Genomic DNA, 15,389 nt, shown 5'->3' with positions numbered 1-15,389 from the left:
CCCTTTCTGTCTCAAATACGATTCCCTCAAGGTTGCTCTAATGTCCAACACATCACATTTCTAATCCTAATTTTGTGATATATAACTTTTATGTTGCATGTATCTGATACTATCTACATTGGTCTGTCCAAAATTACTTTTTAATTCTGCCATGGGAATGAATGTATTTCCTGTTACCATGTCATTTACAATTGCTATGCCTTTAGTTTTCCATGTGGACCAATTTATCAGTGATTCCTGAAAAGCTATCCAAGGAATGTTCCATAGGGTTGTGTTTTTAGGAACTCGCATTGGTTCTTGTAGAATACGTTTCATTGTCTTCCATGTTGTTACAGTGTTTTTAACTATGAAGTTGTTAATGTTCTTAGCTTTATCCTTTGAAAATAGACATATAAAAAATATTCTGGGGATGAGCATCCACATCTTCAATATGTACCCATTGTTCCTTTTTAGTGCTTTTAACTATATGTCACAAGTAAAAGCCTAGGGTATCGAGTTTATACTATACCAAATCTGGAAGGTTAAAACCACCCTCAGACTTCGGAAGATGTAAAACTTTCCTTTTCATTCTATTAATTTTATTATACTGAGCAGTTGTTGGCTGCTTTTCCTTTTAATTTGCGGTCCAACTCATCCAAAACCATCTCAATTGGTTTGAGGTTAGGTGATTGTGGAGGCCAGATCATCTGATGCAGCACTCCATTACTCTCCTTCTTGGTTAAATAGCCCTTACACAGCCTGGAGGTGTGTCGCTTCATTTTTCTGTTGAAAAACAAATGATAGTCTCACTAAGTGCAAACCAGATGGGATGGCGTATCGCTGCAGAATGCTGTGGTAGCCGTGCTGTTTAAGTGTGCCTTGAATTCTAAATAAATCACAGACCGTGTCACCATCAAAGCACCATCACACCACCACCTCCTCCTCCATGCTTCAGGGTGGGAACCATACATGCAGAGATCATCTGTTCACCTACTCTGTGTCTCACAAAGACACGGTGGTTGAGACCCAAAATCTCACATTTGGATTCATCAGACCAAAGGACAAATTTCCAGCGGTCTAATGTCCATTGCTCGTATTTCTTGGCCCAAGCAAGTCTCTTCTTATTATTGGTGTCCTTTAGTAGTGGTTTCTTTGCAGCAATTCGACCATGAAAGCCTGATTCACGCAGTCTTTTCTGAGCAATTGACGTTGAGATGTGTCTGCTACTTGAACTCTGTAAAGCTTGTATTTGGGCTGCAATTTCTGAGGCTGGTAACTCTAACATGCTGACCACACCGCTTGCACGCGCATGTTGGTATTGTCCACCCACACCAGATGCAATCAGGACATGCAGGTTGAAATAAGTAAATGAACTCTGAACCAACTATATTAATTTGTGGACCGGTCGAAAAGCATTAAACATGTATTGCAATTTAGCTAGCTTGCTGTTGCTACTGTAGCTAATTTGTCCTGGGATATAATCATTGGGTTGTTATTTGACCTGATGCACAATGTCCTCTAATCAGACAATTAATCCACAGATAAAATGGTGAACCGAGTTCATTTCTAATTATCTCTCTTCCTTCAGGCATCTTCTTCTTTTGACTTTTTATGGTGGTTTGCAACCAACTTTAAGGTGCATTACCACCACCAACTGGGGTGTGGACCTCAGTTCATCTTTCATTCACCCACGTGGGTATATGCTCCTAAAAACCAATGAGGAGATGGGAGAGGCAGGACATGCAGTGCGCCAAGCGTCACAAATAGAACCAAGTTTTATTTTAGCTCCTGGCTACGCAGACGTTAAAATATAACCAATTTCTTGGTATTTTTAGGGCTATCTTCTGTATACCAACCCTAAGAAGGAAATAAATTCCACAAATGAACTTTTAACAAGGCACACCTGTTAATTGAAATGCATTCCAGGTGACTACCTCATGAAGCTGGTTGAGAGAATGCCAAGAGTGTGCAAAAATGTCATCAAGGCAAAGGGTGGCTACTTTGAAGAATCTCAAATTATATCAAATATATTTTGATTTGTTTAACACTTTTTTTGCTTACTACATGATTCCATATGTGTTATTGCATAGGTGTGTTGTCTTCACTATTATTCTACAATGTGCATTAGCATTAGCCATGGCAAAATGCATAGAGTTGCAGGAAATTAGCTTTAAAACTCATTAGAATTGTGTAGAATTGCAGAGAGTTGGCTTAAAAATGCCCCAAAATTCTATACACTGCCAGGATGGGGGAGGCAAAAAAAATCAGCCGGGGAAACTGTCCATCGCCGCGCCAACCACCTAAGCCCCTTTTTGATCCAGAATAAACCCTGTACTGTCATTGCATTGGTGTCTGGGTGTATGTGGATTTTAAATTGTCTAATAAATCAACCAATCACCTCCTGCTAACTAGAGCTGGGACGATAAACCGAACGTTGACACCGACCGTACCAACCATTTGCTAACGGTTCAATTGATAGTTAAAGCATTCAAAGTATTAGTAGATGTTATAAGGGTACGGCAATATACAAAAGTAGGCTAACCGGTGCAAATTTAATGTTAGAAATGTATACTTCTATTTATCGTGAAATTTGCCAATATCACCCAGCTCTACTGCTAACTGTGTCTGTCTCCCACAGCTCATCCAGTTCCTAGTGACCCTGGTGCAGTCCAACAGAGTCCTGGGGATGAAGAGAAAGATGCAAGTCATTTAACATAGCTACCACACATTCAGTCAAATAGTGAACCAGTAAAGGGTTGTGAGTGTTTGACTCTTGTCTTGTGTCTCCTCTCTATGGAACTACTAAAGTCCCCTGATGCTGAATGACAGCAGCTCCGCCCACTCCTTGCCCAAGTTCAGCAGGCAGTACTCTCTGGAACATCTACAGGCCTCGCTGCAGGTCTCGCCTGCTATCTCCGTGAGTTCAGCATCACCGGGAACCTAGCCGAGCTTGGCACCTCCCTGTGGTAGAAGTGGAACTCGGGCTGAGTGAATTCACAGTTGATGCTATTGCTTACAGCTGTACTTTACAATTGAGTTATGATATGGACAACTTGATTTGTAAGGCATGTTTTGATGTAGGCTAGTGAGGTAAGTACACAACATGGTGACAATCTCCAGAAAAGACTTCATCAGTCACAGATGGCTAATTCATATCTCAGACATGAGGACTTACTGTAAGTCTCTTTTTAAGTTTATTGGTCTTTTAACCAGACAGGGGTAAGCTAGTTCATTCAGAGGTGTGGTCGCTGGAGCGCCACTAAGAAAGGTGTATTGTTATTGAGCTTGTGTTACGCATCTGATCTTGTTAGAGTGCCTCCTGAGGGGCGCAGTGGTCTATGGCTTCACTGCAGACCCGGGTTCGATCCTAGGCTGTGACGCAGCCGGCCGAGACCGGGAGACCCATGAGGTGGCTCACAATTGGCCCATTGTCGTCCGGGTTAGGGGAAGTTTTGGCCGGCCGGGATGTCCTTGTCCCATCGCGATCTAGCGACTCCTTGTGTTGTGCCGGGCATATGCACACTGACTTCGGTCGCCAGCTGTACGGTGTTTCCTCTGACACATTGGTGCTGCTGGCTTCCAGATACTGCAGTGTCAAGAAGCAGTGCAGCTTGGCAGGATCGTGTTTCGAGGGACGATTGGCTCTCGGCCTTCGTCTCTCCCGAGTCCGTAGGGGAGTTGCAGCGACGGGACAAGACTAATGACCAATTTGGATATCACAAAATTGGGGAGAACAAGTTTTATAAAAATAAAATAAAAATCAACTGATCTTGTTAGGATGTCAGTACAGCTGTAGTATGTATGTGAATGTGTGTCATCTTCCCAGGCCTCAGGCGCACCATTCACCAATACCGGTCTCTTCACGGCAGAGCCGTCTCTTAACAACGGCCCCATAATCTCTGACGTCACCGACCTGGCACAGGCCAGTCCTGTGGAGGTCACTAATGAGTGGATAGAGGAAAGGTTAGTGAGCTTGCCTCATTTCATCAACCATCTGTTAAATGTGTTTGTTGTTTTTTTTGTTTCAAAAATCTACTTTTCTTTCCTGATCACATGACCTGACCAAGAAATCCTCTAACAACTAAGGCAGGGATCATCAACTAGATTATTTTCTTGAGGGGATGGTCAGGGAGCAGAAACATAATTAGAAATAATTTGTAGACTGCAAATTGACCGCAAGAAGTCCAAACGGATATATAATTTGACTAAAACATAATAATTTCAAACCTTGCTTACATTTGTATACGATTTTCATACCTCTCTATTATGCGTGGGATTACTTTGGAACCAATTTCCAAAATGAAAATCACTTGGAGTTGATTTGAAAGGCAAAGAAAATCACCCGTGGGCCGCCAGTTGGGGAACCCTGAACTAAGGCCTAAAGCTTTTCCTGGTCAAGTCAGGATTCAGGAACAACTCCTGACCACATACCAACTATCCAAGAATAAACTAAATTACCCCATTTCTCTTCCTGTCTTCAGCACGAGCCCATTGGTCCACATAAAGGAGGAGCCGTCCAGTCCCGTGTTGGAGGAGGTCTGTCCGGCCGAGGCCGTGATCGGTGGGGCAGGAGTCCAAGTAGACACTCCCCTGTCACCCATCACCTTCATCAACTCCATCCTGCAGGAGAGCAACGAGCCTAACGCGTCCCCTGCCCCAACGACCCCTACGGAGCAAAAGTGTCTCAGCCTCGCCTGTCTAGACAAGTGAGTGATTCCCATGATGTCATCGTGATCAGGTCCCACTGCCAGTCTGCCCCTCAGTCGCTCCCACATAGCACAGGTCAACAGAAATGACCACAATGAGCCTAATTATCCCCTTCTACACTCGTGTTCATTTGTTCACTTCCCCTTAAAGGATTCCTTGTCAATCTAATTGCCTAAAACACACTGCGGCGATAGGAAGGCCACCCGCTGCTTTTCACTATTCGTCATTGCGTTTTTTCCATAGCTTAAGATCCACTTGCATCACGCTAGCATTTCATTGCCTTGATAATCAGTCGTCGCATGCCAGTGGATGTCTGCAGCCAGCCTATTGCCCTATGCTTCTCCCCATGCTCAACCGTCTCTGTGTGGTTCACGTCACATTGCATCAAGAGGATGTGCTAGGGATTCAAAGAAGCTCCTCCACTGATGAACAGTTTATGCAGCTGTTGGCGATTTATGCTAGTTTAATACGCACCATCGTTCAACAAGCTCTACATACACAACCCACTGGCCTTTCTCTGGTTTTGCTAAGTATACACTTCAAAGACGAGGCAAATTATTTTAAACCCAGACATGGATTCGTTGGCATTTTAGACATCGTTCTGTTGATTTGTTGCATTTCATCTTGGCTTTTTAGTTTTAGGATCCTGGCTGTTGCTACTAACTGAACATAATAAGTTACTTGCCGTTTAATCAAACTAATGCATACTGTAAATCTTAATCTACAAATGTGTAGATTTATGGGCAGAGAAATGCAATTTTCAAGTTTTTTTTTAACCTTTTTCCTTTCTTGATGTTGTCTCAGTCATTGACTTCTGTGTCATTGTTGAGATGAGTTAAAATTATTTATTTTCTAGAAATCGTACTCTCTAATGGAACCTAGACTGTACATTACATACAGTGCCTTCAGAAAGTATTCACACCCCTTTACTGTTTCCACATTTTGTTGTGTTATACAAAGGGGGACTAAAATAGATTTAATTGTCAATTTTGGTCAACGATCTACTCAAAATACTCTTGTCAAAGTGGAAGAAAAATTCAAACATTTATTCATGATTAATGAAAAATAAAACACTAATATAGCTTGATTACGTAGATATAACCCCCCCCCCCCCCTTGAAAAAAACATTAGAATCACCTTTTGCAGCAATTTAAAGCTGTTTAGGCAAGTGTCTAAGAGCATTCCATACCTGGATTATACAATATGTTTCCTGTTATTAATATTATTATTTTATTCTTCAAGCATTGTCAAGTTGATTGTTGATCATTGCTAGAAATATATTTCTAAGTTGCCTCCCAGTGTCTGTTGGAAAGCAGACTGAACCAGGTTTTCATCTAGGATTTGCCTTCTGTAGCTCAGTTGGTAGAGCATGGCGCTTGTAACGCCAGGGTAGTGGGTTCGATCCCCGGGACCACCCATACGTAGAATGTATGCACACATGACTGTAAGTCGCTTTGGATAAAAGCGTCTGCTAAATGGCATATATTATTATTATTATTATTAGTTGTATTCGGTTTCTTTTTATCCCCAATAAAACCTCCCTAATCCTTGCCAATGACAAGCATACCCATACCATGATGCAGGCACCACAATGCTTGAAAATATGAAGAGTGGTAATCAGTGATGTTATGTTGGGTTTTTCCCAAACATAACACTTTGTATTCAGTACATAAAGTTAATTTCTTTACCACATTTTTTGCAGTATAACTTAAGTGCCTTGTTGCACTTAAGGATGCATGTTTTGGAATATTTGTGTTCGGAACAGGCTTTCTTCGTTTCATTTAGGTGAGTAACTACAATGTTCTTGATCCATCCTCAGTTTTCTCATCACAACCAACAAACTCTGTAACTGTTTTAAAATCACCACTGGCCTCATGAGAATCCCTGAGCAGTTTCCTTCCTCGCCACCAAGTGAATTAGGAAGGACACCTGTGTCTTTGTAGTGACTGGGTGTGTTGATACACTATCCAAAGCCTAATTAATAACTTCACCATGCTTAAAGTGATATTCGGTGTTTTTACACATCTATCAGTCTTTGTGAGGATTTGAGAAACAAATATCTGTTGTTTGTGGTTGGATCTGTGTTTGAAATGCACTGCTCAAATGAGGAAGCTTACAGATAATTGTGTGTGTGGTACAGAGATGAGGTAGTCATTCAAAAATCTTTTTAACCTCTATTATTGAGCACATAATGAGTCCATGCAACTTATTGTGTGATTTCTTAAGCACATTTTTACTCCTGAACTGATTTAGGCTTGCCATAACAAAGGGGTTGAATACCTATTGACTTAAAACATTTCAGCTTCTCATTTAGTATTTTGAAAATATTCCAAAAACAAAATTCCACTTTGACATTATGGGGTATTTTGTGTAGATCAGTGACACAAAATCTACATTTAAATCATTTTAAATTCAGGCTGTAACAACAACAAAAAGTCAAGGGGTGTAAATACTTTCTGAAGGCACTGTATGTTGTGGCTTAATATTTCTTTCAGCAGGATTCCATTATAACCCAGCAACCATTCAACGTCCCTTTTCCTGTGGTACCAATGCCCCTTATCAGAGATCAGTATATAATGATGAGATGCTCATGTGTCCGCCCTAACAATGGAAGTCGTCAACAAACTTAGGTCTAAAATAAGCCCTTGGAAACACATTGGGTTTATTTTGAACAGATTTTTGGCAAGAGTGGAAACCTCTTGCTTTGCCTCTTCCTTTCTGCCCTTATTCTTATTTTCAGCCAATGAGAAGCCAAGTAGCCAATGTGATCCCCATTCCTGGGCTCTAGTCAACCTATGGGGTGCAGTGTGTAGTAGTGCTATGATCTCCTCTCTCTCCAGCTGTTGTGCTTTTATCTTTTCAGTTCTACACAGATGTCAGAGGTCTCTCGCCTCTTCCCCAGCCCCTCCTCGACTCTACACCTCAGACCTCACCCAGGGTTAGCATTTCAGTTGTCCCACAAACCCTGTTATGTTGTCCTCCCCCAGAACACTTGTTTGACGCTGCTGCCTGTACCTGACATTGCTACCAGCAACAAGCCCAGAAAACAATCTGTCAAGCCTGTGTGTAAATGAGAGAAATTAACAAAGTGATGTCTATATTGAGCAAATATATTAGATCAGTCATTATTGCGTATAATTTCTAATCATTTACCCTATCCCTGGATGTGACAACCTGTACTCTTGGTCTACAAACAGATAGTGCGTCTCAATATTTGATAGGTCTCAGTATTTGGCACCAACTGAGAACATCATGATTGATAATTGATCATGTTTTGAACACACAGGCTTGAAAAAACATCTGATTCAGCATGTTTTGTCCAAATGTTAATCTATCTGCACAACCCCAAATGCTACCCTCCATTTAGGTCAAAGGTCAATCATTCTGTGAGCGTGTTTTAATGTGGCAGGCCCAGTGAACTGTAGGGGAAAGGCAGACTATTCCACGTTCTGGGGATCAGGCTCACAGCTCGGTGATTGTGTGACCCACTCAGCGCTGTTCCAATGGCTTCTGTTGCTCATATGAAATGAGTTGTGTTGGGTGATTTTACTACCATTTGTTTTAAACCGCTAATTTGCTTTAATGCGTGTTTAGTCAGGGAGATCTTCAGAAACGTATAAATATGAACCATGTTTTGTTTGTTGGTGTAGGAGTGAGCTGAGTGACCATTTGGACAGCATCGACAATGGCCTGGAAAACCTCCAGACTATCCTAAACGCGCAGTCCATCAATTTCGAGTCCTCGCCCCTCTTTGAAGTAAGTTCAGGCTTTGTTTTTCTGTCCCAGCAACCGTATGCTGAGGCATTTACTGTGTGGGACACTGTGACTGGTAGAATAAGAATGTGCATTGAGGTTTGTCACTGCATTTCTAGGTGACAGGGTGTGTTTTAAAGGGACTGTGGCTTTGTTGGTCAACTTGGTGTGAGGTGACTGTGACTACACAGATAGAGTTAATGGTTCATGTTATGTTTGTGCACACTGGTTTTACAAAACGGCAGGATGTTTCTATGACACAGACTGACCAGGTGAAAGCTATGATCCCTTATTGATTTCACTTGTTAAATCCACTTCAATCAGTGGATTTTATAAAAAAATATATATATATTTTACCCTTATTTTACCAGGTAAGTTGACTTAGAACACATTCTCATTTACAGCAATTAGATGCAGTTAGAGACAGAAGGATTTGTAAGCCTTGAGACATGGATTGTACATGTGTGCCATTCAGAGGGTGAATGGGCAAGACAAGATATTTAAGTGCCTTTGAACAGGGTATAATAGTAGGTGTATGAAGAATGGCGCACCATCCAAAGGACATCCTGCCAACTTGACACAAATGTGGGAAGCATTGGCATCAACATGGGCCAGCATCCCTGTGGAATGCTTTAGACACTTTGTAGAGTCCATGCCCCGATGAATGGAGGAGGGGGGTGTAACTCAATATTAGGAAGGTGTTCTTAATGTTTTGTACACTCAATGTATATTGTCTTATTCCTTGTGAATGTTATATGATGTTATATGTTATCTGCTGAAAAAACCCAGGGGATAATCACATTTTCTTCAACTACTTGTCTTTCAGTTCTTCAGTTCTTCCCTGCCTGGCTCTGAATTCGACCTGGAGAGCCTTGACTGTGTAAGTCAGACAGATTCTAGACACAGCATGTACACAATCCACATTCTATGTACACAATGAACACCAAGCTAAAAACTACAGACTACATTATGAGTTGTGCATGTATAGATAAAACAATTTACAGGGTAATGTACAATAGGGGAAATATATATATATAAGGGTCTGTCAAAGGGCAGATGCAGAGGTGCTTGGTGCAAAGGGCAGGTGCATGACAGCTTGATGTTCGTTGTGTACATAACATCTGGATTGTGTAATTCTGTGTGCAAAGAGCAATGTGCAGTTCTATGAGAGTGCAGGGTGCATAGTCCATGGATGAAAAGATCATGGTAGACAAGGCGGCTGGTTGGTGAGGGCCACGGCACAGGGGAAGAACCTGTTCAGGTGGCGGGACGTTTTGGTCGTGATTGACCTGAACCATTTGCCAGAGGGTAGTCTTTGGGAGATGGGGTTGAAGGGGTATGGATATAGACCTGCTGCTGTAGCAGGGCAAGGGGATTGTGTCTTTAGCTATTTACTTCCTTTTGTATTGTTCATAAAATAAGTCAGTGTCTCACACTGTGGCCCCCTCCGTTTTTTATAGATCCAGGACTTGCTTTCATCAGATTCACCCAAAGGGGCTGAGAGAAGTGACAATTACACAGGTAAAAAACTCCTAATAAACTGTATATCATGCTGACAATGCATTATTTTGTAAATATTAATTTTGCTTTTATGTGACCGTGTTCTGATACTACTGCTACTACACAGTGAAATTGTGAGTTAATTCAACTCCCATGGAGTGAAATTCAACACCATTTTGGGGTTTATATAGTCCCACCCCATTTAGTCAAAACTACTGTGGTTTCACACTTGTCTGTGTTTTTAATTGGCTCCCATGCCATTTTACACTTTTCTGTGTTTTTAATTGGCTCCCATGCCATTTTACACTTTTCTGTGTTTTCAATTGGCTCCCATGCCATTTTACACTTTTCTGTGTTTTTAATTGGCTCCCATGCCATTTTACACTTTTCTGTGTTTTCAATTGGCTCCCATGCCATTTTACACTTTTCTGTGTTTTTAATTGGCTCCCCTGCCATTTTACACTTTTCTGTGTTTTTAATTGGCTCCCATGCCATTTTATACTTTTCTGTGTTTTAATATGCTCCCATGCCATTTTACACTTTTCTGTGTTTTTAATTGGCTCCCATGCCATTTTACACTTTTCTGTGTTTTTAATTGGCTCCCCTGCCATTTTACACTTTTCTGTATTTTTAATTGGCTCCCATGCCATTTTATACTTTTCTGTGTTTTTAATTGGCTCCCATGCCATTTTACACTTTTCTGTGTTTTCAATTGGCTCCCCTGCCATTTTACACTTTTCTGTGTTTTTAATTGGCTCCCATGCCATTTTATACTTTTCTGTGTTTTAATATGCTCCCATGCCATTTTACACTTGTCTGTGTTTTTAATTTGCTCCCATGCCATTTTACATTTTTCTGTGTTTTTAATATGCTCCCATGTCATTTTACACTTTTCTGTGTTTTTTATTGGCTCCCATGCCATTTTATACTTTTCTGTGTTTTTAATTGGCTCCCATGCCATTTTACACTTTTCTGTATTTTTAATTGGCTCCCATGCCATTTTATACTTTTCTGTGTTTTTAATTGGCTCCCATGCCATTTTACACTTTTCTGTGTTTTTAATTGGCTCCCCTGCCATTTTACACTTTTCTGTGTTTTTAATTGGCTCCCATGCCATTTTATACTTTTCTGTGTTTTAATATGCTCCCATGCCATTTTACACTTTTCTGTGTTTTTAATTGGCTCCCATGCCATTTTACACTTTTCTGTGTTTTTAATTGGCTCCCCTGCCATTTTACACTTTTCTGTATTTTTAATTGGCTCCCATGCCATTTTATACTTTTCTGTGTTTTTAATTGGCTCCCATGCCATTTTACACTTTTCTGTGTTTTTAATTGGCTCCCATGCCATTTTACACTTTTCTGTGTTTTTAATTGGCCCCCATGCCATTTTACACTTTTCTGTGTTTTTCTAACATGCTCCCATGCCATTTTACACTTTTCTGTGTTTATCTAACATGCTCCCATGCCATTTTACACTTTTCTGTGTTTTTAACATGCTCCCATGCCATTTTACACTTTTCTATGTTTTGAATTTCAATCATCTGACTACATTTTCCCTTTAGTACTTTACTACCTGTTTAACACTGTAGAGACTAAAGCCTAATTTGCATATTTCCCACTGTGCTATTTGAATGAATGATAAGGTTACCACCGATTACCATGACATCTAATTCCTTATGTAATCCAGCCAGAAGGAGGACATCCAACAATCTGAACTTTACATGAACCACAACCGGCTGTCAAAGTTATTGCTAGGCTGGAAGGTGTCATTTGAAAATACTACTTAGTTGTTCCCGTTTACACAATCTATCTCGGTAACGCTTGCAATAAATCCAACCACTAACCCAATCTGTATGTTATTTTTCTTTGTATACCATAAGATCAATAATGACCAATGTACAAAACCAAGATATTGAAACAAACCATTCAAAATAATCTACCTGCAGCAAAGCATGCTGCGAAATATGATAATGAGACCTCTGTCACTTCCTGCAATATGTAGAAAACACTCCAACATTACCTGATGGTTTAAAATTGTAGGTAATACTTTATTTGGATAGTCCGTCCATAGATGCTCTACAGACTATCCGTAACATTTCAACTCTCCTAACCTTAACTGTTACCCTGACTCTTATTCTAAACCTAACCGTAACCTTAGCAAGCAGTTGCTTATCAACAGTTTGTTGATACTATGTAATCCAAATAAAGTGTGACCAAAATAAACTAAACCGTTTGCCTAATTGAAGTTTGTGACACAACTTTGGACCAATTTAACCACTGTGAAATACTGTATTTTTTCAATAACCCAAAACATTGTATTTTCTTCTGTTTTAAAGCTTAGTATGTGAAAAACTCAACTTAAAAACTGGAAGCATGCAAATGGATCTACTGCTTTTCCGACTTGCTTTCAATGAGAATGACAGATGTATAACAAATTCCTATGTGGATTTAGTCGGATTGCCTAAAAACCATCATATTCCACGCATGCTACTCATCATACTACATAATACATACTACGGAAAATTAACACACTTGAATCAACCTTTAAAATGTCATCGTGAAAAAACATTAACACTTTCAATGCATTCACTACATGCAGTGTAAAGGGGCTATGGAAACTCCATAGATATCTAGTTAAAGTTAAATCAACCAAAAAGATCACGCTGTCTTCATAGATCAGAGTTTCATGTTTTTCTATGTTGATTAAAGCAGGGAAGCAGCTGGTCCAGTACACCTCCCAGCCAATGCTACTGACTGACCCACTGACCAATGAGAATGGCGGAGCGGACCTCCCCACTCTGCTGGAGCTGGAGGGGGACTCGTATTTCACCCAGGACCAGGACCCTGAAGAGGACCCTACCATCTCGCTCCTCACTACCGACTACCACACAGCAGCACCAGACAAGCCCGAACTATCCTAAAGCATTTTTTTTTATAAAGTGATGTATTGCAGTGTTTGTTTTTTTGTCATTATGTTAATGTGCAGATGATGAAAAATCAACCTGTTAAAACATTTATTATTATGGTGTTCATTATTCTCTGAGCTATTGATTTTCATTCATTTTAAGGCTTAAACTACTTAATGAAAGAATTTTGCTTAGATGAATCAAACCAAATGTTCGACTTACGCTCCTGGCATGGTTTATTCAGCCCATGGAAAGGACTTCCTGGGTTGAATTATCTGTGATCTTACTGGCGGACACAAATAAAGCTCAATCATAATCATTACTAGGTCAAGTTTTAAGCATTGTTCACCAAGCTCCTTTAATTATTAAAAGTGGAAGTATGCAGAACCATTTTTTTGTTATACCAAGTGTAAAGATCGAATACATTTCAAAGGTGTGTGCGCGCGTGTGTGTGCGTGTGTGTGTGGTCCACTAGACTCCACCTGAATCATTTCTCTCTCGTCAACTCTGTTCTTTTAGACTCACTATCCAAGGGATGAGGCTTGACTGTTTCATGAAAAAAAAACGGTTTTTGTGTTTCTTTTTTTTAAATGTTTAGGTTCTTGCGCTTTCACTTATTGATATGAGGATTGTACCTTAATCATCATTTTTTTAGTGTTTGAATCTTTGTGCTGCACCAATATCTTGTTTTATTCACATTAGATGCAGGAAGTGTTTTCTTTGACATTTTCCCTTGCATAATTCATAATGGAATGCTGTTGGTATTTCAGCACCTTATAGTTATACTTTCGTATCTAAGATTGTTTCATTTTATTACTTGTTGTTTAAAGAACCATACATTAATTTATTTTAGACAGAGTTCTCCAAAACACCAAATACTACTTACTCTAGCCCTCAGAAGTGTCAATGTTCACATGCATATAGTCTGGATGACAAAATCATATTGATTTTTTAAATAATATAATGAAACATTGAGTATTGAATGGCAAGCATTTTTTCTTAGACTAGATGACCAACTGTCAATAAAATATTACACGTCAGACAGCTGAATGGCATAGAGTTTTCTAGTAGATAACCCATCTGCCTTTGTTCACAGTAAGCATTCATGTCTTGAAATCAAATCGAACTGATTTGGTTTAGATTTATTGAAACCAAATCCACTGACTTAAGACTGGCCCTTTGTACAAGTGTACAATAGACTGCTTTTAAGATGCTTTCTGTATATGACAAGAGATTGACATAATATCCTGGGTTAATCCTTCTATACCAGCCAGCACATCCCATTATGTGGATTGCTTTTTGGGATAGAAATGATTTGAATTTAAAGCAGGATTCCATGTACAGTGCATTCGGCAAGGATTCAAACCCCTTGACATTTTCCACATTTTGTTATGTTGCAGCCGTGTTCTAAAATGGATAACATTTGTTTTTTCCCTCATCAATCTACAGACAATACCCCATAATGTCAAAGCAAAAACAGTATTTTGTAAATGTATTAAAAATACAAAACTGAAATATCACATTTACATAAGTATTCAGACCCTTCACTCAGTACTTTGTTGAAGCCCTTTGGCAGTGATTACAGCCTCAAGTCTTATTGGGTATGACACTAGAAGCTTGGTACACCTGTGTTTGGGGAGTTTCTCCCATTCTTCTCTGGAGATCCTCCCAAGCTCTGTCAGGTTGGATGGGGAGCGTCGCTGCACAGCTATTTTCAGGTCTCCAGACATCTTTGATTGGGTTCAAGTCCAGGCTCTGGCTTGGCCACTCAAGGACATTGAGACTTGTCCCGAAGCAACTCCTGCATTGTCTTGGCTGTGTGCTTAGGGTCGTTGTCCTGTTGGAAGGTGAACCTTCACCCCAGTCTGAGGTCCTGAGCACTCTGGAGCAGGTTTTCATCAAGGATCTCTCTATACTTTGCCCAGTTCATCCTTCCCTCAATCCTGACTAGTCTCCCAGTCCCTGCTGCTGAAAAACATCCCCACAGCATGATGCTGCCACCACCATACTTCACCGTAGGGATGGTGCCATGTTTCTTCCAGATGTGACGCTTGGCATTCAGGCCAAAGAGTTCAATCTTGGTTTCATCTGACCAGAGAATCTTGTTTCTCATGGTCTGAGAGTCTTTAGGTGCCTTTTGCCAAACCAAAGTCATGTGCCTTTTACTGAGGTGTGGCTTCCATCTGGCCACTCTACCATAAAGACCCTATTGGTGGAGTGCAGCAGAGATGGTTGTCCTTCTGGAAGGTTCTCCCATTGCCACAGAGGAACTCTGGAGCTCTGTCGGAGTGACCATCGGGTTATTGGTCACCTCCCTTACCAAGGCACTTCACCCCCAATTGCTCAGTTTGGCCAGGCGGCCAGCTGTAGGAAGAGTCTTGGTGATTCCAAACCGCTCACATTTAAGAATGATGGAGGAAACTGTTCTTGGGGACCTTCAATGCTGCAGACATTTTTTGGTACTGTCCCTTGACACAATCCTGTCTCTGAGGTCTACGGACAATTCCTTCAACCTCATGGCTTGGTTTTTGCCCTGACATGC

At 40.5% G+C, this 15,389-nt stretch overlaps 1 protein-coding gene across 3 annotated transcripts in view; it reads left to right on the top strand.

Annotated features, from left to right (window-relative positions):
* Positions 1-13,193, top strand: part of hsf1 (heat shock transcription factor 1) — a 29,196-nt gene extending 16,003 nt beyond the window's left edge. The window contains exons 6-14 of one of the 3 annotated variants that reach the window (XM_046361678.1): positions 2,618-2,679; positions 2,788-2,896; positions 3,806-3,942; positions 4,461-4,685; positions 7,550-7,624; positions 8,337-8,442; positions 9,266-9,319; positions 9,900-9,960; positions 12,654-13,193. In XM_046361678.1, the coding sequence (XP_046217634.1) occupies positions 2,618-2,679; positions 2,788-2,896; positions 3,806-3,942; positions 4,461-4,685; positions 7,550-7,624; positions 8,337-8,442; positions 9,266-9,319; positions 9,900-9,960; positions 12,654-12,862 (1,038 nt within the window). In that variant the 3' untranslated portion in view covers positions 12,863-13,193. Of the gene's footprint in view, positions 1-2,617; positions 2,680-2,787; positions 2,897-3,805; positions 3,943-4,460; positions 4,686-7,549; positions 7,625-8,336; positions 8,443-9,265; positions 9,320-9,899; positions 9,961-12,650 lie in introns of all 3 variants that reach the window. The other 2 variants (XM_046361677.1, XM_046361679.1) reach the window with 2 other exon arrangements.
* The last annotated feature ends 2,196 nt before the right edge of the window (positions 13,194-15,389 follow it).

Source organism: Oncorhynchus gorbuscha, linkage group LG09 (genome assembly GCF_021184085.1).
Source record: "Oncorhynchus gorbuscha isolate QuinsamMale2020 ecotype Even-year linkage group LG09, OgorEven_v1.0, whole genome shotgun sequence".
Classification (NCBI taxonomy): Eukaryota; Metazoa; Chordata; class Actinopteri; order Salmoniformes; family Salmonidae; genus Oncorhynchus; species Oncorhynchus gorbuscha.
Note: the sequence above shows the minus strand (reverse complement) of the source record. Positions and strands in the feature narration are given on the sequence as shown.